Raw genomic sequence first — 26,508 nt, forward strand, 5'->3', positions numbered from 1 at the left:
TGTCCAGGCCATCTAGAAACCATTTTATCTTCGAGTTTCCCTCCAGGGGCTCGGAGGTGGACAGCTCGCTGTAGAAGAACACAAAGGCTCCATATATCTTATTTGGCACTGTGGCTAGTCTGCTGCTCCTGTCCCTCACCTGCGCTATCTCCCTCGTGACTTTGACAAACAGTAATCGGACTCGAAACGTTGGCTCTTTTCTCTCCCTACAGATGCTGCCAGACTTGCTGAGATTTTCCAGCATTGTCCCTCTCCCTCGTGGCTGCCTGCTTTCTCAGCTAGTCGGTAGCTGGTCTTGTCTCCATGCTCATAACTGGCCCCCATGTCTGGCACAGCTGGTTCACTGCTTTCTCAGTAAAGAACGGGTCAAATTCCATTTGTAGTTTTTTTCCTCTCTGCCAGAAACTCCACGGTCGGGGCTGTGGAGTACCGTATGATATAGTCCGCGCCCCTGCTATTTGCTCCTTTGTCTCACTCGTCAACCTTCTCGTACAGTGTAAATTGTCTTTTTCTCCTTACGCTGGTATTCTTGTGAAATGTGTGCAAGACAAAAAGCCATGACGTGTCTTTTTTTTCAGCAATGCTCAAGTTCTGTACGACCAAATGAGTAAATAAAAGGCCATAAGTGTTGATGTTCGTTGATGATTGCACAATATTTAAAACCATTCGTGATTCCTCAAATACTGTAGCAGTCCATGTCTATATACAGCAAAACATGGGCAGCATTCAGGCTTGGGCTGATGAGTGGCAAATAACATTTGTGTCACACGTGCCAAGCAATGATCATCTCCAAGATAATCTAACCATCTACCCTTGATATTAAATAACATTGCCATCACTGAATCCCCCACTAACAATTCCCTGGGAGTTGCCCTTGACCAGAAACAGAATGGACTGCACCAGCCATACAAATACTGTGGCTACAAGAAATAAATAAAAAATCTAAATGTTGCCACAGTCCCAGAGGTTGTTCTCCCCTTTGATAGAGGGAGCTGACCGGTGGTGATTTAACCTGAGGGTCACCACATCCCTGGCAAGGGGCAAAGTTAAGAAGGTGGAGCTTTCATCAGTGACCACAGCTGGTAGAGCACGTGCTGTTGGCAAAGCACTGCATCACGAACCAGCCATCCAGCCAACTGAACTAACCAATCACCAGGTCAGGGATTAGGAGACTAGTAACTCCTTCATTGTCGCTGGGTCAAAATCCTGGAACTCGCTTCCTTAACAGTACTGTAGGTATAGCTACACCACATGGGCTGCAGCTGTCTGAGAGACAGCTCACCACCTCCTCCTCCTCCTCCATTAAGGATGGGGAATAAATGCTGACCAAGACAACGATGCACACATCCCATGAATTAATGTATTTTTGAAAAGTTAGTGAAAAGTTGGGTTGAATGAGCAAAAGAGTTTGGGTTGACTGCAAGGAAGTTCATGGAGGATTAAAAAATAGGTTGACCAGGAGCGTGTTTAAGTAGTCAAGCCTGGAGATAAGAAAGGCACAGTTGAGGGTTTTGGCATCAGATGAAGCTAGGGCTGAGTCAGCGGTGTTTGAGATGGAAATAGGTATTCCTAGTGATGGTGCAGATATGTGGACGGAAGCTCATTTTGGTCAGCTGCAACACCAAGGTTGTGAACAGTCTTCTTCAACCTCCAACGATTGCTGGGAAAGAGGGGGGCGTTGGTAGCTAGGCAACAGATTCTAGCAGAAATTAAAGATGATCATAAAATCATAGAATCCCAATGGTGCAGAAGAAGGCCATACAGCCCATTGTACCTGCACCGTTCCTTGCACCCTGCTCGCCTCGGGCCATCCCCTTCACCTAACCTGGTGGCCAGTAAGGGCAATTTAGCATGGCACATTAATCTAACCTGCTCATCTTTGGACTGTGGGAGGAAAGAAGAGCACCCGGAGAAAACCCATACAAACATGAGAACGTGCAAATGCCACACTGTCACTCAAGGCCGAAAGTGAACCTGTGTCCTTGGTGCTGTGAGGCAGTAGTGCCACCATGCTGTCCAGCTATCGGCCACATTGGTACACGACGTAGTCTCACACCTAGGCCCTACTGGGTAAGGACAGCAGGGTGTGATCACTTGACTGATGCCAGCTTTTATTTTTATTTTTATATCCAGTTTTTTTTTTAAAAGACTTAATTCTCAAACTTGCTGAGGTGAAGTTATGGGGACAATTTGGCTTCACTCTCTGCTGTTCCAGGTCTGTCATGCTCATAAAGTAGAGCATGTTCATGTGCCCCTGCAGTACTGATCTTTTAAAACCAGCAAGCTATTACATTTTTGTGACCCATGAATTTGCTCACCTCCCTGACCTCTGCTCAAGGTTTCTTGTTTTCCAAATTGTGCAATGTTTTCTACATACAAGTGCATGTTATTGGATTTCTTTTGTGGGCAAATAACTCATGTATATGAAATTATTTGCTTGCAGCAGCAATGGCTGATAAGGGAACAATGTCTGGCGGTGATACTGTTGATGCAAAATCCAGCACAGTCTACGAAGGGTGAGATTAATTTATTTTATTTAAAAATATAATTATTTTAGATGCTTAAGAGGTCTTTTACAATTTGTAGCATTCTCACTATCGAGAATATATTCCTATAGATTTATTAACTATTTACCGAAGGATTGGCAAATTATTGCTTTTACTGACTCTCTACATGTAATTATAGACTAATTCAGTTAGCACAATGTTAATTACAACTTTCATTAACAATATGAATGTAGGGCAGCACGGTCGCTTGGTAGTTAGAATTGCTGCCTCACGCCGCCGAGGTCCCAGATTCGATCCCGGCTCTGGGTCACTGTCCGTGTGGAGTTTGCATATTCTCCCCGTGTTTGCGTGGGTTTCGCCCCCACAACCCAAAAAGATGTGCAGGGTAGGTGGATTGGCCAGACTAAAATTGCGTCTTAATTGGGGGGGAAAAATGAATTGGGTACTCTAAATTTTAAAAAAATATATCAATGTGATTTTGCTAACACAGGATGCATTTGAATCATTTTTATACCAGCAAAATAGAGATACAAACCTTGAGAAAGGCTGAATGTGTTCATCATTTGTTTATTGATGGAACTATTTTAGATGTTTAGTGTTGTTAAAAGTCAGGTTTAAGTGGTAATCCTATGATAAATCATTCTCTGGGGGATAAAATGATAATGCAATTGCATTTCCTATTCAATTTGAAAATAATATATTGCAATCCAAAACCAAAATATTAAACTTAAACAAGGCCAATTATACACATCGGAGAGTTCATTGAATAGAAAGATCCATTCATGGCTTACTGAAGAAATAAGTAAGAAGTCTTGCAACACCAGGTTAAAGTCCACCATGTTTGTTTCAAACACTAGCTTTCGGAGCACTGCTCCTTCCTCATTCACCTGAGGAAGGAGCAGTGCTCCGAAAGCTAGTGCTTGAAACAAACATGGTGGACTTTAACCTGGTGTTCTAAGACTTCTTACTGTGCTCACCCCAGCCCAACGCCGGCATCTCCACATTAAAGAAATAAGAATAACACTGCACTGAAAGAAAAGGATTATAATTTTGCAAAGAATAGTAGTATGCATGAGGATTGGGAGCTCGTTAGTACCAGCAATGGGTGATCAAAAAGTTGATGAGGGGGTAAAAAAGTAGAACATGAAAGTAATCTAACCAGGCATATAAAAATATTGCAAGGCCTTTTACAAGTCTACGAAATGGAGAAGACAAGCTAATGTAAATGTTGGTCTCTTATAGACAGGAGAAATTATGGGGAAAGAGGAAATGGCATAGACGTTGAACAAATATCGTGTGTCTCCACAGTAGAAGATACAAAGTGCGCATCAGAAATAAGAGGGTAACCAAGGGGCTAATCAGAGAGAAACTTGAAAAGTAATTAATATCAGCAGTAGTGGAAATTCTTGAGGGACTAAAATTCATCAAAGATAAAAAGGTATTTGACTGGAGGTGTAAGGAAAGCAATCTCAGATAAAGTGGAAATTGAGATAACAGATAGGACAGTGGATAAATAATGAGGAACATTGAAAAAACGGAATCTTCCACCTTAGTTCCTGTAGGAATGTCAGCACCATTTTTGGTCCCAGAATCCATCTCTGAGCAGCGCACCCAGCAGTTGCTTTTTGCCAGATGAAGATAATTGGCTGGGGAGCTTGGAGGTAAGATGATGCATTCATCCTGCCAAACGAAGGATTTTTAATTAAATGAACTATGGCGTGCCATAAAGGTTCACCAGCATTTGGATTTTCTAGGCTATTTCAATCACGAGGCAGCACAGTGGTTAACACTGCTGCCTCAAAGCACCAGGACCTAGGTTCAATTCCGTCCTTGGGTGACTGTGTGATGTTTACGTTCACCCTGTATCTGAGTGGGTTTCCTCTGGGTGCTCTGATTTCCTCCCTTAGTCCAAAGATGTGAAGGTTAGAGGGGGATTGGCTATGATCAATCCGCAGGGTTACGTGAATAAGGTGGATGAGTGGGCCTAGGTAGAAAGCTCTTTCGGAGGGTTAGTGCAGACTTGATGGACCGAATGGCCTTCTCCTGCACTGTAGGGATTCTATAGAACTAGACTGAAATGGAGAGGAGACTTGGGAAGGCTGTTCTTGCCCCCTGGGGTAGGGGTTCTCATTCCAACCTGGAGGTTCTGCTGCAGCATGTGAGTGGCTGCAGTGGGATGAGCTGGAAGTGGCTGAGGAAGTCAGCAGCAGAAATGTGCTCCTTCCAACTTGCAGACAGGCATCAGGAGGACTCCAACCCTCAGGAGGAATGACAGATGTGAGCGGCATAATATTTTCAGGGTCAAACTCTACATTCTGATGTTCACAGCCTTCTGCACAGTACACCTCAAGTCAAACACACCTTGCAACTCCAATCATTCCTCTCTGTAGTTATCTCATGCTACTGAGCAGCTTGTGTTTCCCCTCATCCTGTTGCCCCCTTACACCCATACATCACAGTCACCCTCCACAAATTGAGTCTTCACTGCATGCAATCCATAATAATACTTAATTCTCTGCTTTACAAGCGAACACATCATTTGGCAAGAGGCAGAGACCCATGAGAAGGTGGCTTCTAATAAGAGGCACCTTGTCGGCCTTTGGCAGCGCATGCCTGCCTATTCTCCTGGGATGGAGATCTTGTTCCACTAACAGTACATGTTATCAGCAATTTTCCAGGAACCCTTGAGGCACCAGCCCTCAGTCTTGTGATGAGAAGTGATCCTTTGCCTGTGCATCCGTTGGAGGTTTTCCTTCCTTCCAGGTGTATGTTGGTGTCCACCCCATCTGCCCGATAGAGGGGTTTGCTACTTCTGACGTTCCTCCTGCTTGGAGCAGTTGACAGCTCTCGACCCTCAGTGGAGATTGGAGCTACAAATGTTCTTCTGTCTTATTGAGGACTGGTAGGCAGGAGGTGCAACTGAAGGTATGTTCAGTGCTAGTCGAGTGATGTGCAAACTTCTTAGAGAGTAATCACCTGTCAAACAGTGAAAACAACCTCTGAGAGAAGTGCTCTAAGCAGGCACACTCCTTCCTGATGCCAGGTCCCTTCATTGGGTGTTAATTGTCTTTAAAATTGGGACACTCTCTGAGGAGACCATTCAGGGTTTGCTAGGTGGCCTTCAGGAGGTCTGGAAAACCCAGGCAAATGCTTGGGAATTCCTGAGCCACTATTTCCTGCTGGGCTCTGACAATTGCCTTTAAGTGGCTCAATAATGCGTCTAATAAGCCAGTGGGTGGGTTCCTCGCGTTAGTCCATTCCCACCATTCATTAAATGCAGATCCATTTTCCCACTAGCAGGAATGAGGTGCATGGCTTCCTCTGTAATTAACTTGGCCTGCCCGCCACCTAGCCCACTTCCAACAGACTATTAAATCCCAGCCGATGGGACACCAAAAACATTGACATCTGCAGTAATACTAACCTGACCTCAATTGAATTTGAGATGCAGGAATGTCTCCAATCAGAGGTGATGCGTGTTTTAACACATTGTTTGACATCTTTTCATTCCTTAATCAGTTATGCTACTTTGCTAATGTTAGCATTATTAAAATGGCTTTGTGGCCTCGTTGGTTTTGGCAAGTTCATGTGTGCATTGGAGAAGGCTCAAGTAGCATGGAGCTTGGACTTGTCCTGCAATGATGTCAGCTTGAAAACTGAAAATATGTGACAACCTTCTGCGGGACAGCCTATCTTCCGTCCATGATCAGAACCTGTAAGCAGTCAGTAAGTCAGTTATCTGGGCCGTGCTAGTAGGTTACCCCATATCCCATGTGACCTCACCTTGTGAATTAACCTTCCGGAAGTCCAGATATACCTTGATATATCTTGAGTCGTCCATATTGATGACGAGATGCATTTAAGAATTGTTAAAACAAGTGTGGTCTATGGCAGACTTCATATGTCAGTCTTGGAATGGAGAGCAAGTCTACCTACCAACAAGCAATCGTCATGCCCACTCTGCTCTCTGCATGCAAGACTTTGCAGTGGAACGGTGTCACATCAAGAATCTCAGCAACTTCCACTTGGAAGTTTCTGAACATCAGATGACAGCATTAAATATCAGGCACTGAGGTGCTCACTGAGCTGATATGCCAAGCTTCCACATCATATTGAGAAAGTCACAACTTAGGCTGGTAAAACGCTAGACATTTGCTTCGCAAAGCAAATCCTCCATGGAGAGTTTAAGTCTGAGATGCTACCACCATAAGATGTAGGACAGAAGTAGGTCACTCGGCCCATCGAGTCTGTTCGGCCATTCAAGACATCATACTTAATCTGATACACTCTTCAACTCCACTTTCCCACCTTATCCCCATAACCCCTGATTCTCTTACTGGTTAAAAATCTGTCTATCTCAGCCTTGAACATACCTTAACGACCCAATCTCTACAGCTTTTTGCAGTAAAGAATTCCACAGATTCACTACACTCGGCGAGAAAAGATTCCTCCTGATCTGTGCCTTATATGGGTCACCCTTTACTCTTTTTGATTATGCTCTTCAGTCCTAGACCCTTCCACAAGGAGAAACATCCTCTCGGCATTTAACCTGTGAGCCCACTGAGAATCTTAAATGTCTTGGGATTGAGGGCAGACAAGTCCCCAGGGCCTGATGTCCTACATCCTAGGGTGTTGAAGGAAGTGGCAGCAGAGATAGTGGATCCATTGGTTACAATATTCCAAAATTCCATGGACTTGGGAAAGGTTACAGTGGATTGGAAAAATGCTAAAGTAACGCCCTTATTCAAAAGGGAAGGAGGCAGAATTTGGGAAATTACAGACCAGTTAGTTTAACATCAGTTGCTGGAAAATTGTTAGAATCAATTATCAAGGATGTAATATCAGAAGATTTGGAAAGTCAAAGCGCTATTCATCAGAGTCAGCATAATTTTATGAAGGGCAAATCATGTTTGACTAATTTGTTTTGAGTTCTTCAAAGATGTAACAAGCAAAGTGGATAATGGGGATCCTGTAGATGCAGTATATCTGGACTTCCGGAAGGTTAATTCACAAGGTGAGATCACATGAGATATGGGGTAACCTACTAGCTTGGATAGAAGACTGACTGACGGACAGGAGACAGAGAGTCGGGATAAATGGGTCTCTTTCTGGATGGCAAGATGTAACTAGTAGGGTGCCACAGGGTTGGGTCCAGCTATTTACAATGTATATTAACGACTTGGATACAGGGATAGAAGGTTCTATAGCCACATTTGAAATAAGAACCTTACAAATGGATATAGATGGTTAGGAGAATGGGCCAAAATGTGGCAGATGGAGTTTAACGTGGATACGTATGAGGTCATGCATTTTGGTCGAAAAAATGGAAAGGCAACTTATCTAAATGGGGAGAGACTTTGGGGTGCCCTGTTGCAGAGGGATCTGGGTATCCTCGTGCATGATTCACAGACAACAAGCATGCAGGTGCAGCAGATAATAACTGAAAGCAAATGGAATGTTGGCATTTAGAAATTGAGTACAACAGTAAGGAAGTGTCGTTGCAGCTATACAAAGCATTGGTAAGACTGCACCTGGAGTATTGTGCACAGTTTTGGTCCCCTTATTTGAGGAAAGATGTAGTGGCATTGGAGGCAGTTCAGAGGAGGTTCACTAGATTAATTCCAGAGATGAGGGGTTTGTCTTCTGAGGAGAGATTGAGTAGTTTAAGCCTATACTATCTAGTGTTTAGAAGAATGAGGGAAGATCTAATTGAGGTATACAAGATGCTAAAAGGTATGGATAAAGTAATTGTGGAGCGGATGCTTCCTTTTGTGGGGCATTCTAAAACAAGAGGTCATAATCTTCAAATAAGTGATAGCAAATTTAAAACATTTGAGGAAAAACTACTTCTCCCAAAGGATTGCGAATCTGTGGAATTCGCTACCCCAGAGTGCGGTGGATGCAGGAGCAGTGAGTCAATTTAAGGAGGAGTTAGATTTTTAATTGCTCATAGGTTGAAGGGTTATGGAGAACGGACAGTACGATGTTGAGGCCAGGATGGTATCAGCCATGATCACATTGATATGTTTGGCTCGGGAGGCTAAATTGCCTACTTCTGCTCCTAGGTCATGTGTTCTAAGGAGGCCATGCTCTGTCTGATTTCGCAATCCAGATCTTGGCCTGTAACATTGTAGGTAGCAGATGGGGAACATCTCAGCCGTGATAGAATAGCAGAGCAGACTCGACGGGCCGAATCGCCTAATTCCGCTCCTATATCTTATGAACTTATGAATAAAGTCACCTCTTGTTCTTCTAAACTCCAATGATTATAGGCGCAACCAACTCAACCTCTCCGTGAGAAAATCCCTTTATACCCAGGATCAACCTAGAGAACCTTCTCTGGAGACCCTCCAATGCCAGTATATCTTTCTTTAAATAAGGGGACCAAACTATTCACAGCAGGTGTGGTCTAACTAGTGCCTTGTGTAGTTTTAGCAGGACTTCCCTATTTTTATACTCCATTCCCTTTGAAGTAAAGGCCAACATTCCTTTTGCCTTCTGTTATGACATCTTGAGCCAGGGTGTGGTCAATTGCAATCCCCCTTGACTCGGAATCACAGCACAATTAAATTAATAATTAATTTTTAGAAAAATACAGTCTTTGGCCCTTGGCTGCCCAATAATTACAGTCACTAAGTTTGTAAAGCTATGTACAATTACTTTTTATTAATAACAAAAGCTATAATGAAATGTGCAGCAAATACAACTCGTTAACCATATAATACAGTAAGAAGTCTTACAACACCAAGTTAAAGTCCAACAGGTTTGTTTCAAATCACTAGCTTTTGGAGCACTAGCTTCCTCAGGTGAGGAAGGAGCTGTGCTCTGAAAGCTAGTGATTCAAAACAAACCTGTTGGACTTTAACTTGGTGTTGTAAGACTTCTTACTGTGCTCACCCCAGTCCAACGCCGGCATCTCCACATCCTATACATAATAGGAAGAGAGGGGTGAAAATAATAAGAAAAAGGATAGTGTCTTTGTTTCAGATAGTTGTCTTTTAGCACACTTTCCTTCAAACTAGCCTTTCAGGTTGCAGTCTGTTTTCAGTTGTAATGGTTTTCACTGTAGATTGATTCATTCAGAAGGTTCTCTGTAGGTTTAGAAATACAGTAGCTCACAGCATTTCTGGAGAGAGAAGAGATGGAGAGCAGGCACTCGCAACTCCTTCCTTAAGCGTCCAGGTCTCTGGACGTCATCCCACTCGGGTAGGACCCAATCGCCACCTGTTACTGGGCAGAATGCAACCTTTTGGCTAATTCATGATCACCATTTGAACATAGTCCCACCCCATCACTTGGGTGCAACAAAGTCTGAGTTCTGCTGCTCGAAAACTATTACCATATACTCTATTGCAACTTCTTGAATTCCTCCTTCACTCTGCTGCCTGATTTAAAGATGCGTGTCCATTAAGCTTCCATGGATCAAATTGATAACCGCAAAAAACTAAAGAAAGGGGAAATAAGGGAATCATCAGGGAGGATCCTTACACTTCCCAATTACCTGCTGAATATGCATGCTAACATTTTGTGATTTATACACGACAACCCCAAAACTCTGTGCTGCAGTTTTCTGCAGTCTTTCTCTATTTAAATAATATTCAGCTCATTTATTCTTCCTACCAAAGTGTTTAACTTCACATTGTCCTGCATTATATTCCATGTGTCAAGTTTTTGCCCACTCACCTAACCTGTGTCTATCCCTCTGTAGACTTTTTGTGTCATCCTCACCACTTGCCTTCCCACCTATTTTTGTGTCATCCGCAACATGCTGATAGTGCATTCATTCCCGTGTCCAAGTCATTAGTATATAGTGTGAATAACTGTGGCCCAAGCACGGGTCCCAACCACTAGTTACAGATTGCCATCCTGAGAATGCCCCTCACACCATCTCTGTCTCCTATTAGCCAATCCTCCATCCATCCTAATGTAATACCCCCAACACCATGGGCTCTTATTAAGTATTAAGCAGCCTTTTGTGTGATACCTTTTCAAATGCTTTTCAAGTATATTGGGCGAAATTCTCCGCACCCGCGGAAAGTCGCAAAACCGTCGTAAAAATCGGGACCGTTTTACGACGGTCGCGAAGGCTTCATTTCCCGACGGATTCACTTCCTGGAAATGGGCTAGTAGCGCGGCCGCGTCAATTACGTGCGTGATGACGACGGAACGCGACGACGACACGAACACGCCCATGTGACGCCGCCCGACGCCGTAAAAAGGCGCGGGCGACCACAGAATCTGTCGGGCAGGATGTCGGAGCCGAGGAGAGCTGCTCCTCGCTTTGTAGATGCTGACGTCGAGGCGCTGCTCGATGCCGTGGAGCAGAGGAGGGGCATCATCCGCCCGCGGAGAGGGCATCGCCAACCTGCCAGCGCGGTACGCCAGGCCTGGCGTGACGTGGCTGCTGCCATCAGTGCTGTGGGGCAGACCCCTCGCTCAGCAGAGCAATGTAGGAAGAAGCTATACGACCTCACCAGGTCTGCCAGGGTAAGTGCCATGAGGGTGCCCCCTAGTCACAACCATCCCTCCCCCTTAACTTAAGCACCCCCCCCCCCCCCCCCCCCCCCGGGCACGGGGGGGGGGGGGGGGATTGGGGCAGAGTTATTTGAGGGTGGTTCACAAAGTTGTCGCAGACCCAGCGCTCTGGCCCCGAGGAGAGATGCAATCGTCTTATGACAACTTGCCCCCCCCAAACTGTGCCAGTATCTGAACGGACTGCTGATACCTACCGTTTTGTAATGATCTACCTATGTTCCCTCCCCCAACAGGCCAAGGCCACTCATAATCACCGTGAGCGGCACAAGACTGGAGGGGGTTCGCCCAACCTGCACCCCCTCAGCACCTTTGAACAGAGGGCACTGGACCTTGTTGGGAGGTCTGCCACCCGCGATATCGCGCAATGCGAGGTTGGCGGAACTGCAGCAAGTGAGACAACCCTCCCTGACAAACACTCACCCCTCACCCATCCTCTGTCCCTTCACACACCCTGCCCACTGGGACACCTCCCCCATCCTCTGTCCCTTCACAAACCCTGCCCACTGGGACCGTCCAGCGGCCTGCCGAGCAAATCGAAATAACCCGTCTCATTCTCTTTCCTAGGACGTGATGCCGAACGACCAGGGCCGTCTGCCTCCAGACGGAGACAGGAATCTGCCGCCACCTCACCCGGGGCCTCACAACAGAGGGTGCCCGATCAGCGGGCAGCCCTATCCGCCCCAACCCAATCAGCGGACCAGGACGCACAGAGGGTTCGAAGTCCACCACCACCACCAGAAATGGCCAGGGACAACCCTCCTGTCGCTGAGCAGCCCCACACCATGGACGAGGCCCTAAACATTGAGAGCGTCGGGCTTGCGGCACTGCTTTCTCCCACCACATCCATCATCCCAGAGACACACACCCCGGCGGGCCTATTTAGTGATGAGTCTCCTGGGTCACAGCTGAGCAGGTACAGCAGGTGGAGGTCGGAGCAACAGAGGGCCCGGACTCGCGGAGGCCAGACCAGGCCCAGGATGCAGCTGGCTCCCAGACGTTTTCAGAGTTCCTGGAGTTTCTCAACCCACCCGCACAGCCGATGCCTCAGGAAACCCAGGGAAACAATGGCGGGAGGAGGGCAGCCTTCCTGGCTCTGCAGACGCTGTTAGAGGAGTCGAACCGCGTCCAAGAGCAGGGAGTTGTGCCGCTCATGGCAGAGACCCAGTCCGACACCGCACGGGTGGCATCCGCGGTGGAGGCAATGGGTCAGGTTATGCAAGACGTTGGGGTTAATGTGCACGCGTCATCCTCGGCCCTGGACAGGGTTGCCCTCTCACAGGCAGCAATGTGCCAGAGCCAAAACGACATTGCCGGCGCCCTGCGGGCCATGGCACAGTCCCAGCAGTCGATAGCACAGTCGCAGCAGTCGGTCGCGGAGACCATCAACCGCCTGACACATGTGCTGGATGGCGTCGTGCACACACAGGTTGAGATCGCACAGTCCCTGGCGGGAATGTCTAACTCCCTGGACTCCGTCTCTGCAAACCTTCGGATCCTGGTGGATACCGTTGCAGGCCTCCAGGACTGGCAGCGCCAGGTGTCGGTGGTGCGACGGGGAACCTCCCCGCTCGCACCTCTGTCCCAAAGTGAGGCCCGGGGGCCACCGGGCTCCCCGAGGGAGGAGGAGGTTTCGGGGCCCGTCCCATTAACTCCATCACGGGACGTCCCGGAATTCTCGGCCTCCCCCCGTCCCATCCCTGGTGCATCGGGTGGGCAGCAGGCAGAGCAGGGTGGCACAATGTCACCCGAGAGGCCCGCAGAGCAGTCTGGCCCATCAAGGCCGGGTCGCCCCAGGAAACGCATAGCCAAGGAGAAACGAGTCGAGGGGGGCGATTCGCAGCAATCCTCCTCCACTCCTGCTGTATCATCTGGGGATTCACTTAGACGTAGTGGTAGGGCCCGTAAGGTAACTAAGATAGACACTGAGTAAGTTGGCACGGGTGAAGGGCACAGTTTAGTTGTAGGGGCTTAGGGCACCTGTAAATAATTGTTAATATTAAACGCACTGTTCCACCTTACTTGTAATACCGTGTGATTGTTCCACAGCCACAGGAATCGTGATGGTGACCGAGTGTCGCTGGGGGTGACGGGTGGTGAAACCTCGGTGCCGGGTGTGCAGTCCCTGCCCCTACCCCCCTCCCACAGCTAGCCCACGCGGGCACGTGATGGAGTGTCAGTGACGAACTCAGCGGCCACCAAGGTGGATGGTTCAGCTATTGCCATGGGTCAGACTCTCTCTAACGATTCTGAGCTCACAGCTCTTCGCAGAGCGGGCTGTCATCATTCCACATGGCACTGATCACACCCGCTGACACAGCCATCAATGTTGTGCCATTCCGTCTGTACCCAGTGATAAGCGTCATGTCGAAGTGGAGCAGTGTACACTGAGGGGGGGGTTGTGGTGGTGGCAGTTGTGTGGTGACCCTCTGCATGACTAGCGATACAGGTGGTGGTTTGGTGTTCATCGGGGACGTCACATGCGATGCGTGAACCGTGCTGCCACCAGGCCGTCGCGTGCCCGCCGTCCTTGCCGGGTCCGTCGTGCCGCCTCCTGGACATCACCAGCACCTGGGTCGTGTCTGCGTTCTGCGCCCGCCACTCCGCCTACCTCCTCCTCCTCCTCCTCCTCCTCCTCCTCTGTGCTGGCACCACTGCCACTAGCTTCTCCCTCCGCCTCCTGCAACAGGTCATCTCCCCTCTGCATCGCGATGTTGTGCAGCGCACAGCAGACCACTACAATGCGAGCGACCCTGTCGGCCTGGTACTGCAGGGCCCCTTCGGAGGGCTCCAGGCACCTGAATCTCATCTTCAGGAGGCCAAGGCAGCGCTCCACCACACCCCTGGTTGCTGCATGAGCCTCGTTGTATCGTGTTTCCGCATTGGTCTGAGGCCTCCGTATAGGCGTCATCAGCCAAGACCTCAGCGGATAACCCCTGTCACCTAGCAACCAGCCCCTCAGCCGGGGGGGGACGTCCCTCAAACATCGCAGGGATGAACGACTGCGCTAGTATGTAGGAGTCATGCACACTCCCTGGGAACCTTGCACAGACGTTCATGAACCTCATGTGGGGGTCGCATACCACCTGGACATTAATGGAGTATGTCCCCCTCCTGTTTGTGAACACTTCCTTGTCCACAGCAGGCGGGCGCATGGGGACGTGAACACAGTCGATTGACCCCTGAACCCTCGGTATCCCGGCCACACTGGCAAATCCACGGGCTCGTGAGTCTTGACTTGCTTGGTCCTCGGGAAAGATGATGTAGCGGTCCGCGATGGCATAGAGGGCGTCGGTCACATCCCGGATGCACCTGTGCACCGATGACTGGGAGATCCCGGAGACGTCCCCGCTCGGAGACTGGAAGGAGCCGGTAGCATAGAAGTTCAGAGCGACCGTCACCTTGATGGCTACCGGGATCGCGTGTCCTCCCCCCGTTCCACGTGGGGCGAGGTGCGACAGGAGTTGGCAGATATGTATCACCGTCTGCCTACTCAGCCGGAGTCTTCTCCTGCAGGTGATGTCCGGCATTGTTAGGAAAGAGACCCGGACACGGTACACCCTCGGCTTTGGTCGTCGCCTCTGGCGCCGTGGCTGCACCCTCACTCTCTCCTCTTCCTCTTCCTCTTCCTCCTCCTCCTCCTCCTCCTCCCCCCCCCATGCTGCTCGACGACTGGCAACTCCTCGGCCCTTCCCTCTGCTGCTGCAGCTGGCCCTGCAGCCACTGCGGGTTGTGGGTGTGGATGCTGCTGCATCTCCAAATCCAGTAGAGCGGCCCCAACCACTGCGCAGAACATAGCCGTTCTGTTCCCATACATCGTGCTAACCTACAGAAGGGTGGTGGGGGGCAGAGAAACGGGACATGTTAGACGGAGGTTAGTCGACACCTCGGCAGCCGCCAGCCATGGGATACCAGTGTGTCCCGGTGGCCTGGTCGCGCTGCTGACACGCGGTCAGCCTAACCCCTGGTCACTTTCTGCATCCAACGGCCAGTAAACTATGGCCTCCTCACGGGTGCGTCAGTGGCCTGTGTCCGGAAGCCACAGGGGAACCAGCGGCCGTGTCCTCGTCACCGGCACACCATGGCATGCTGGCAGACATTTTGTTACGGGGTTGGACGGCTCACTCTCTACCTAACCCCCCCCCCCTCCGTCGCCCCCCCACTGCCTCCCCCGTCTCCCCCACTGCCTCCCCCGTCTCCCCCACTGCCTCCCCCGTCGCCCCCACTGCCTCCCCCGTCGCCCCCACTGCCTCCCCCGTCGCCCCCACTGCCTCCCCCGTCGCCCCCACTGCCTCCCCCGTCGCCCCCACTGCCTCCCCCGTCGCCCCCACTGCCTCCCCCGTCGCCCCCACTGCCTCCCCCGTCGCCCCCACTGCCTCCCCCGTCGCCCCCACTGCCTCCCCCGTCTCCCCCACTGCCTCCCCCGTCTCCCCCACTGCCTCCCCCGTCTCCCCCACTGCCTCCCCCGTCGCCTCCCCCGTCGCCCCACACTCCCCCCGCTCTGGACCCCCTCCCGTTCTCAGGGATGCCTTCCCCGTTGTGGCCAGACTCGAGCGGTGCGCTGAGCGGTGCGCAGAGTGGTGCCCTGACCTCCTCCAAGCAGTCGTCAGCCAGGCCGACTGGTTGACGAATTTAAAAAGCAGGTGTGTTTCACGACGTCCAAACAGGGCGCCTTGACGTTGGGACTTCGGCCCATCCGGGCCGGTGAATAGCGGGGCGGTCTATTAGTGGCGATTCTGGTCGTGTCAGGGGCGGGAAGGAGGCGTTTGTCGGGAATGGCGACTCCGACATTTTGCGGGGTTCGGAGAATAGCGGGAGGGCGTCGGAACAGCGTCGCCGTAAAAATTTCCGACGCCCGCTATTCTCCGAACCGTCGTGAGTCCGGAGAATCTCGCCCATTATATCTACTGGTTCTCCTTCACCTACCCTGCTCATTACCACCTCAAAGAATTCTCAAATTTGACAGGCATGATTTCCCTTTTATGAAGCCATGCTGACTCCTTGATTATATTATGCATTTCTAAATGTTCTGCTGTTACATCCTTTATAATGGACTTTTACCTTCTCATTAAGCTAAATGGCCTCTAGTTACTTACTTTTTGTCTTCCTCCTTTTTTGAATAAAGGTGTTACATTAGCAATTTTCCAATCATCTGGGACTTCTCCAGAATTTAAGGATCCTTGGAAGATTACTGCCAGTGCATCCGCTATCTCTCTAGCTACTTCCTTTAATATCCTGGGATGCAACCTATCAATTCCAGGGGACTTGTAGGCCTTTAGCCCCATTAGTTTCTCTCATACTTTTTCTCTCATGAATGTTATTGTATTTATCCCACCTGTCCCCGCCCCTTGATTATTTATTTTTGGAATGCTATTGGTGTCTTCCTCCGTGAAGACTGGTGTTTCAGATAGTTGTCTTTAAGTATTTCTTTAACTCTTCAAATTTCCTGGTTTCCCATTATTATTTCCCAGCCTCATTCTCTAAGGGGCCTATGTTTACTTTGACCTCTTTTTATATATTGAGAGAAACTCTTCTGTCTCATGACGGTCAAGGTAAGCACTACAAGTACACCCTGAAGGCTTCACTTAGTTGAGAGTTTTAATATCGACTTTGAGACCTTAGAGAAGCTTGTCTAGGATTTGTGTAGCTGGCGCAATCAAATAAAAATGCTGCAATCATACGCAGAGAAAACTTAACAAGAGGAAATCCTAAGAGGACAACAACCTATCCAAAATTCAATTGTTTGCAACAGAACCTTCCAGGCACAGATCGGCCTTCGCACACGCCAGTGTATCCACCGTTTGCCACCAATTACTCCAGGTGACAAGCATGATCATAGAAGTTTGAGAGATCATAGAATCGTTGCAGTGCAGAAGGAGGCTATTCAGCCCATCAAAGTCGACACCAACCCTCTAAGTGCTTCCCTACCTAGGCCCACTCTCCTGTACTTTCCTTGTAACTCCACCTAACCGTTAGACACTTAGACACTAAGGGACAATTGGACCACTGGGGACATTGCTTGCCTTCTATAGCTTCTGGATACAGAAAACAAAGAAGGATGCAAGGAAGTTGTAAGCCAGGAAAAGAACAGATGAAAGAGTCTGGAAATTAGGAAATGAAACATTAGTTGAAAATGTTGATTATGTAAATCTGATTTATCTTGCGAGAAGGGGCAGCACGGTAGCATTGTGGATAGAACAATCGCTTAACAGCTCCAGGGTCCCAGGTTTGATTCCGGCTTGGGTCACTGTCTGTGCAGAGTCTGCACATCCTCCCCGTGTGTGCGGGGGTTTACTCCGGGTGCTCCGGTTTCCTCCCACAGTCCAAAGATGTGCAGGTTAGGTGGATTGGCCATGATAAATTGCCCTTAGTGTCCAAAATTGCCCTTAGTGTTGGGTGGGGTTACTGGGTTATTGGGGATAGGGTGGAGATGTTAACCTTGGGTAGGGTGCTCTTTCCAAGAGCCGGTGCAGACTCGATGGGCCGAATGGCCTCCTTCTGCACTGTAAATTCTATGATCAAGTGAAGGCAGGATTGACAATGATATTAAATGTGTTGTTTGGGGCTCGCAAGAATATTGTTCACACCACTTATATCAATAAGATTTTATTTTCCCACATCCTTTTTCTCGTTGTTGTACATAGAGCAACCATAACAGGAGTACAGTATTCACTAATTCTGTTCTGTCTTCAAATTGAAATTAAGCACTTTTGTGATTTATTTTTTCCCTCTAATTTGAAAGTAAAAAGTTGCATTTTGGTTAAACGCTTGACTATCATGTCTTGAATTACACTAAAACTGATTTGTGTTCCTGCTTACCAGAAGAAACCAAAAGCAACATATTGACGATGCCCTTGTAGTGGATGCAGTACCAGATGCGTACATGAAATATAACATGAACTTTGAACATACTGGCATGTGTATTATCTTCAACAATAAGAATTTCCATCCAAGAACAGGTAGATTATACCTTTTTAACTATGCTTGAGTGCAAAATCAAATTGGTGGTTGGGATGGAAGATTTCTGTATAACTTTGTGTTCTTTGTAGATTAGTATTCAAATTAAGCTTGAATCAAAACCAGTGCAGTTACTTTTTTATTCTTTCATGAGATATTGGCATTTGCCCATTCCTAGTTGTACTTGAACTGAGTGGTTTGATAGACTATTTCAGAGGGCCATCAATCATATTGCTGTGTCTGGAGTCTCATATAGGCTAGAGTAGATCAGATAAGGCTGGTAGATTTCCTTTCCTGAAGGGCATTAATGAGTCAGGTGAGTTTTTGCAATAATCAACAATTGTTGTCATGATTGCCATTGCAGAGACTCACTTTATATTGCATTTAAACTCCATCAGCTGCTGCGGTGAGATTTGAACCCATGTCGCCAGAGCATTAGCCTGAGCCTCTGGATTACTAGTTCAGTAACACTATCACTCTGCCATAACCTACTAGTTTACAATCGACTTGTGCTACTCCTGAGTATTCTGTTTACAGATGAAACTGTTATATGTGAAATACTTGTGTCTAGACGTTTATTTATCTGCGTAAACATTATAGTCAGATATCTCCGTTCTTGAGACTTCACGATACAATAATCAGTAATGGTCATGCAATTATGGTATTTTATCAAAGTTAGCAGATAACCTGTTTTAATACCCATACATTTGCACAGTTTATGTTACCGACACTAGGAAGATCCTCAGGTTGATAGAATTAGCTGATTGCATACAAGACAGTGACAAAGTCACTATTGTTCATTCACCTTTGTGTAATCTGGTAAAACATGTGGAAAATTAAACCAGTTTCCTGTTCCAAATCCCTATCTAGTAGTGAGTCCTGCTGCAACTGTGGTGCAACAGGATAACTGTTAACGTTTCTTGATGGTCAAATACCTTGTTGTAGTGACCCTGAAACTTGTAAGCTACCCAAACAGCATGATTTGAGAAGCTGTCAGACGTAGAACTGATAGCTATTGTAGAACGAATGGCTGGATAGAACATGGATGAGAGGATAAAATTAGAATTAAATTTCTTCCTATTAACTTTATGAATAATTCTACATTGTTTTTAGGCATGAGCAAACGTAACGGTACAGATGTAGATGCTGGTAATTTGATCAGGACGTTTCAAAAACTGGGTTTTCACGCTGTGGTTCATAATGATCAAACATGCAATGAAATGGTTGAAAAGCTGCAAAATGGTAAGCATTTGTCAAAACCAGGATAAAATTTAGTATGATGCAGTAATACAGTTTTTAAAAATCTATGATCTGGAGATGCCGGCATTGGACGGGCGAGCACAGTAAGCAGTCTTACAACACCAGGTTAAAGTCCAACAGGTTTGTTTCAAATCACTAGCTTTCGGAGCACTGCTCATCTGAGGAAGGAGCAGTGCTCCGAAAACTAATGATTTGAAACAAACCTGTTGGACTTTAACCTGGTGTTGTAAGACTTCTTACTGTAAAAAATCTATGGTCGCGGCTAAGTTAAACTGAATACAATGTGATTGATATGCTTGATGATTTTCAGCTCCAGTTGTAGTTATGAATCATTATTTTAATCGTGCTAAGAGATGATATATTAAGACCATTTCCGTCTAAATGGGGACAAATTTTTCAAAATTATGAATTTTGATGGTGTGAATAGGTATAGGTAATGACTAGTTTGGAGTAAGTGAAAAAGGGTCATCGAATTAAAGTAGCCACAAATTAAGAAAAATTATGGGAAAACAATGCAACATTTTGCATCTGATGTAGAATTTTTAAAATTTTTCTGTTAAGGTAGTTAACCAAAGAAAGCATCCATCAGTCAAAAAAGAATTATCTTTATGTAGCACCTTTCATGGTTACGGGTCGTCCCAAATGGCTTTATAGCCACGGAGCAGATTCAACGGGTAGTTACTATTATGATGCAACATTCTAAATAGTAAGACATCTGACCTTCATTCCCATGCCGTTCTCCAATGTTGCATGAATTTCTCTGCCATCCAATGACATCCCTATGCATATGAGGTGGAATTTTAACTGGAGGATTTAGTATAATGTGTTGTCTTAATTTCTCAGGCGTGGACATTGTAGAAACCCCCTTTTCATTTGCTCATTTATTGCAAAGCAAATCACACAGGTGTTTTGTCAATCTTTCTTCTTTAGCTTAACAGATGACCATAGTGATTATGCAGCTTGTAGCTGCATGATTTTTTTGTATTACTTTTGTTTCTCCTGTTGTAACAGTATTCCTGCTGGTAGCTTGTTGATCTATTTGCTTGCTCAATTGTTCGTCATATATGTGAATTGCCTCTTGGTTATCACACTGGTAAATCAGTGGTCAATGAATGATGTTTATAGTTCACACCCAAGTGGACCCATTTTTGGGGAGGCAAGATGAGGCAATTTTCCATGACCACAATCGAACGGCCTCATCGCGCCCGACTTGGTGACGCAGCAAGGCCGCTAAATCTCCCGCAAGATATCGCATGAGATTTGCGACGCTCGGAACGCCCCTCTCGCGTGACGTCAAGATCCAGATCTCACCCTCGCTGGTGAGGTCCAGATTAACATATTTAAATGAGCCAATAGGCTCACTTAAATACGTCTGCGCCAGATTATCCTGAAGCCTGAGCTACAATGCCCATAGACTGGGAGCCCTCGTCATGGTGCCGTTTAACACTGGTCCACACAAACATGGACCAAGCATAATGGAACCGGGAGGTTGGGGGTGTCTCCCAGGCCATTGGAGGCCCTGGGTGGTTGGAATCTGGGCAGAGTGGTACCCTGATGCTGGCATCTTGGCACTGTCTGGGTGCCAGGGATTGGGCTCAGGGTGCCCTGCCCTTAAGAGATGGGGTATGGGGCTCAAGGAACCCCCTAAGAGATAAGTTGGTGGGGGGCATCCGGAGACTACGGTGAGGTGGCTGAGGGGGTCGAGAGATTGGGTGGCATTTGGAAATGGCTAAGCTTGACAGTGCAAGAAGTGAAGTAAGTGTGACTTTGGCGGGACGTTCCTCGCTGAGGCCCAAAAAAATCAAAGTCACGTTTGATAGCGGGGTCATAGCACTGAAAAAACACCCGGCTTTTCATGCCCAAAACAAGACCTTTTTTTCTGTTAAATCGCGCCCCATAAATTGCACATGTCCTCAAATGTACAGAACAATTTGTATTATAACAATTTTTAACTATTCAGTGGTTTTTTTTGTTTTTTTAAAAATAATTTTTATTCACATTTCCACAAAAAAGAAAACAATAACAGAAAATTCCAAGAACAAAAAAAACAGAACCCCCCCCCCGCCGTAAATACAAAGAGAAACAATAAATTAACGCCCGTCATTGGCAAAAAGAACAGATATTCAACCCAAAACAAAGAGACAACCCCCCCCCCCCCCCCCCCCCCCTGGGTTGCTGCTGCTGCTGACCTTTTGTTTTTACTGTTCTGCCAGGAGATCTAGGAATGTTTGCCATCTCCTGAAAAACCCCTGCACTGACCCCCTTAGGGCAAATTTCACCCTCTCTAATTTAATAAACCCCGTCATATCGTTGACCCAGGCCTCCACACTTGGGGGCCTCGCATCCTTCCACTGAAGAAGAATCCTCCGCCGGGCTAGGGACGCAAAGGCCAGAACACCGGCCTCTTTCGCCTCCTGCACTCCCGGCCCCACTGCAACCCCAAATATTGCGAGTCCCCAGCCTGGATTGACCCTGGATCCTACCACCCTCGATACCGTCCTTGCTACACCCTTCCAAAATTCCCCCAGCGCTGGGCATGCCCAGAACATGTGGACATGGTTTGCTGGGCTCCCTGAGCAACTAATACACCTGTCCTCGGTCCCAAAAAACCGGCTCATCCTTGTCCTGGTCATATGAGCCCTATGCAGTACCTTAAACTGTATGAGGCTAAGCCTCGCACACAAAGAGGAGGAGTTCACCCTTTCTAGGGCATCCGCCCACGTCCCCCCTCAATCTCCTCACCCAGCTCCTCCTCCCATTTATCTTTCAGCTCCTCCTGCATCACTTGGTATATGTCCAAGAACCTCCCCTCTCCAACCCATACTCCCGAGAGCACCCTGTCCTGGACCCCACGTGGCGGCAGCAGGGGGAACCCTGCCGCCTGACAAACGCCCTTACTTGCATGTACCTAAAGGTGTTCCCCGGGGGGAGCCTGAACTTCCCTTCCAGCTAACCCAGGCTCGCAAACTTGCTGTCTATGAACAGGTCCCCCTGCCTCCTGACACCTGCCCTGTGCCAACTCAGGAACCCGCCATCAATTCTCCCCGGAACAAACCGGTGGTTCCCCGTATCGGGGACCCAATCGAGGCCCCCACCTCCGCCTTGTACCGCCTCCATTGCCCCCAAATCTTGAGGGTAGCTGCCACCACCGGGCTCGTGGTATACCTCGTCGGAGGGAGCGGCAGCGGCGCCGTTGCAAGCGCTTCCAGGCTCGTACCCACACAGGATGCCATCTCCAGCCTCTTCCATGCCGCCTCCTCCCCGTCCATTACCCACTTACGCACCATCGCTGCGTTGGCAGCCCAATAGCACCCACAGAGGTTGGGCAACGCCAGCCCCCCCCCCCCCCCCCCCATCCCTGCCCCGCTCCAAGAACACCCGTCTCACTATTCCGTTTGTTTATACTACAAGTTTTATGGTCTCCCTCTCCTCCTCCTCCTCCTCCTCCTTTAAGAGGCTATTTAAACCTGCTTCCTTTGTCCATGGTTTTGCCCATCTGTCCTAATATCTCCTTATGTGATTTGGAGTTAAATTTTATTAATGTTTCTATAGATGTCTTGGAATGTTTATTCTGTTAAAGTGCTCCAGAAATACAAATTGCCGTTGCTAACTTTGTTTTCACTGACGTAGATTAAAACTGTTTTGTCTTTGGTATAGTGACTTTGTTCAATCAAATAAAAATTCTGTCTCTCTATTGTGCCCTCCACCCTCTGTTGCCAAAAAGGGTGAAGGTTTCCATTCCTGTGCTGAGATATAGATTTAATCTTGGTACTTCTAACTTTACGCTTGCCATTAACCCTGCTGTTCAAATACAAGACCTAAGCGAGATGGCAGGAGTTTACTGGCATTAAGCCTTTTGGGGATGTGCTCTGAACATGCTATTCAGAATCATGGCGCTTATTGTAATGATTTCCCTGCAAATTCATGAGTGTTGCTGGGAAGGCCATCATCCCCATTGCTAATTGCCTTATGAAGGTGGTTATGAGCCACCATTTTGGACTGCTGCAGTGCATCTGGTGCAGGTACACCCACAGTGCTGTTAGAATGGAAGTTCCAGGTTATTGACTCAGCAGCAGTGAAGGATTGGTGATATAGTTCCAAGTCGAGATGGTGTAAGCTTTGATTTCAGCACAATTTTATTTCTCAAATTAATAACAATTTTTTGACTAATAAAATCTTTGAAAGTTATTTTGATGTTTAAACCTGGATTTTGTTTTCGTTAATAGCTGCCAAGCGTGACCACAGCCAAATGGCTTCTTTTGTCTGTATCTTCCTTAGCCATGGAGATGATGGGAAACTTTATGGAACCGATGGTTTTCAAGAACTTAAAGAATTAACCAGTATTTTTAGAGGAGATCGATGCAGATCTCTGGTTGGCAAGCCAAAGCTGTTTTTTATACAGGTAGGAATGAAAGTGTGTGACCTGCTTGTGCTCTAAGCCACCAAAATTAGAAAGCTAGATTATAGATGTCCACATGTATTTTTGCATCTTTTAGTATTGAGGATATCTGTGGCGAGTAGTAGGATGTGGACAGAAATAGGCCCAGAGCCATTATGCTTCCTGTTTCCTTTTGCGAAAGTGCTATGTCAAGTTGCAGAATAGCTAGGTCCCTCTAGCAAGCACATGTTTCAACCTTTTCAATTAGTCTCCTTGGGCAGCACAGTAGAACAGTGGTCAGCACAGTTGCTTCACAACTCCAGGGTCCCAGGTTCGATTCCCAGCTTGGGTCACTGTCCACGTGGAGTCTGCACGTTCTCCCTATGTCTGCGTGGGTTTCCTCCCACAGTCCAAAGATGTGCAGGTTAGGTGGATTGACCATGCTAAATTGCCCTTAGTGTCCAAAAGAAAAGGGGTTAGGTGGGGGTTCGGGGGATAGGTTGGAGGGTGCTCTTTCCAAGGGCCGGTGCATGCTCGATGGGCCAAGTGGCCTCCTTCTGCACTGTAGATTCTATGATTCTATTCCCTTTCTTAGATAAGAGGACCAAATTGCAAACAATACTCCAGGTGTGGTTTCACCAAGGCCCTGTACGGCTGCAGTAAGACATCCTTGCTTTGTGTTGTCAGCAAACTTGGAAATATTACTTTTGGTTCCCTCATCCAAATAATTGATGTATTATGTGAATCGGCGGGGCCCAAGCACCCCATAGTCACTGTCTGCTACTCCAAAAGATACCTATTTATTCCTCCTGTCTGCACTGGTTCACTTTTATTTTCCAAAAAAAAATTATTCCTTTCCATTACAATCTTCCCGTTTCTGTATTCTTACAACAGTCTCTTAAAGGATTCAAATACAGCATTTAACTGCAGTTATGGATTACAGGAATGGATGATAAATTTATGAGCTGACTGGCATCTTTGTCAAATTTCCTTGACCCTGTATCTGCCCGAATTGACTCACCTGCCCAAGTAAAGATGTATTGCCAGTTCCATAGGGATCACTGCTGGGACTGCAACTGTTTGCAATACATATTAATGACTTGGGGGAAGGAAGTGAATGCACTGTAGCCAAATTTGCAGATGACACAAATAGGTGGAAAGACAAGTTGTGAGAGGGATACTAACCATTTACAAAGCAATATTGATAGGTTAAGTAAGGGGGCAAAAAGTTGGCAAATGGAGTATACTGTGGGAAAATCTGAAGCTGTTCATTTTGGAAAGGAGAACAAAAGAACAGTATTCTTTAAATGGAGGAAGTTTCAGCACAAAGGGACTTGAGGGTACTTGTGCACGAAACATAGAGGGCGCGATTCTCCACTCCCCACGCCGGGTGGGAGAATCGCGGGAGGGCCGGGAGAATCACGACATGCTGCCCTGGCCACCCCCCCCGCGATTCTCTCTTTCCTCCCCCCCCCCCCCCCCCCAAAATGGCATGTCGCGGAACCGGCACTCGCCGTTTTTCACAGCGATCAGCGATTCTCCGGCCCGGATGGGCCGAGCGGCCTGACGTTCCCGATCTGTTCACGCCGCCGGCAACCACACCTGGTCGCTGCCGGCGTGAACATAGCGCGAAAGGTAAGTTTGGGGCCTGTGGGGGGCGGAGAGGGGATCGGGCACCACGGCCGTGCTCGGGAGGGGACTGGCCCGAGGTCGGTGCCCACCGATTGTCGGGCCGGCGTCTCCAAGAGACGCACTCTTTCCCCTCCGCCGCCCCGCAAGATCAAGCCGCCACGTCTTGCGGGGCAGCGGAGGGGAAGACGGCAACCGCGCATGCGCGGGTTGGAGCCGACCAACCTGCGCATGCGCGGCTGACGTCACTTAGGTGCCGCCGTCGCGTCATTCTCGGCGCGCCGCTTTGACGCAAGCGTCAAGGCCCGGCGGCCGAGTTTCTCGAAACGCCCCTCCTAGTCCCCCGGGGGAGGGGAGAATAGGGGGCGAGGAGCAGCCTCCGACGCCATCGTGAAACTTGGCCGAGTGCGCGGCATCGGAGAATCGCGCCCAGAGAGTTAGCACACATGTCCAGTAGGTAGTCAGAAGGCTAACAGAATGTTGGCCCTTATTTCAAGAGGGTTGGAATGTAAGAGTGGGGAGGTCTTGCTGCAGTTGTACAAGGTACAGGTGAGACCACATATGGAGTATTGTGAACAGCTTTGGTCTCCTTATTGAAGGAAAGATATTCTTTCATTGGAGATGGGCCGTTCAAAGAAGGTTAATTAGGATGATCTCGGGTATGGAGAGATTGACTTATCAGCCTTCTGAGGCAGCACCTTCCAAACCCACGACCATTACCATCAAGAAGGACAAGGGCAGCAGATACAAAGGAACACCATCACCTGGAAGTTCCCCATCAAACCACACATCCTGTCTTGGAAACATATCACTGTTTCTTCACTGTCACTGGGTCAAAATTGTTGAACTCCCTCCTAATAGCGCAGTGGGTGTATCTACAGCATGTGTACTGCAGCGGTTCAGGAAGGCAGCTCACTACCTTCTCGAGGGCAGTTTGAGATGGGCAAAAAAATTGGCCGAGCCAGTGAAGCCCACTTCCTGTAAAACATAAATAAAAATTTAATTCCAGGTGCATTGTCACCAATGCTCTGTGCAATTCCAGCATGACATCTTGTACCTCCTTGCAATAAAGGTCAACATAATATTTGCCTTGCCAATTGGGTGCTGCACATGTTAGCTTTCAGTGACCCATAAACAAAGGTCCCTTTGGACATCAACACTTCCCAGCCTCTTACAATTTTTTAAAAAATAAATATTTTTGTTGAAACTTTGCAAAATTTTAATGACAATAACAAACAAAACAAT

At 47.8% G+C, this 26,508-nt stretch overlaps 1 protein-coding gene across 9 annotated transcripts in view; it reads left to right on the forward strand.

Moving 5' to 3' along the window:
* LOC119970677 (caspase-3-like) overlaps positions 1–26,508 on the forward strand; it is a 77,586-nt gene that overhangs the window by 22,949 nt on the left and 28,129 nt on the right. For 6 of the 9 annotated variants that reach the window (XM_038805678.1, XM_038805679.1, XM_038805675.1 and 3 more), the window contains 4 exons: positions 2,444–2,516; positions 17,862–17,998; positions 19,110–19,238; positions 23,483–23,658. In XM_038805678.1, the coding sequence (XP_038661606.1) occupies positions 2,449–2,516; positions 17,862–17,998; positions 19,110–19,238; positions 23,483–23,658 (510 nt within the window). In that variant the 5' untranslated portion in view covers positions 2,444–2,448. The remainder of the gene's footprint in view (positions 1–2,443; positions 2,517–17,861; positions 17,999–19,109; positions 19,239–23,482; positions 23,659–26,508) is intronic. The other 3 variants (XM_038805684.1, XM_038805683.1, XM_038805677.1) reach the window with 1 other exon arrangement.

The sequence above is a fragment of the Scyliorhinus canicula genome, chromosome 8 (assembly GCF_902713615.1).
Source record: "Scyliorhinus canicula chromosome 8, sScyCan1.1, whole genome shotgun sequence".
NCBI classification, from domain to species: domain Eukaryota; kingdom Metazoa; phylum Chordata; class Chondrichthyes; order Carcharhiniformes; family Scyliorhinidae; genus Scyliorhinus; species Scyliorhinus canicula.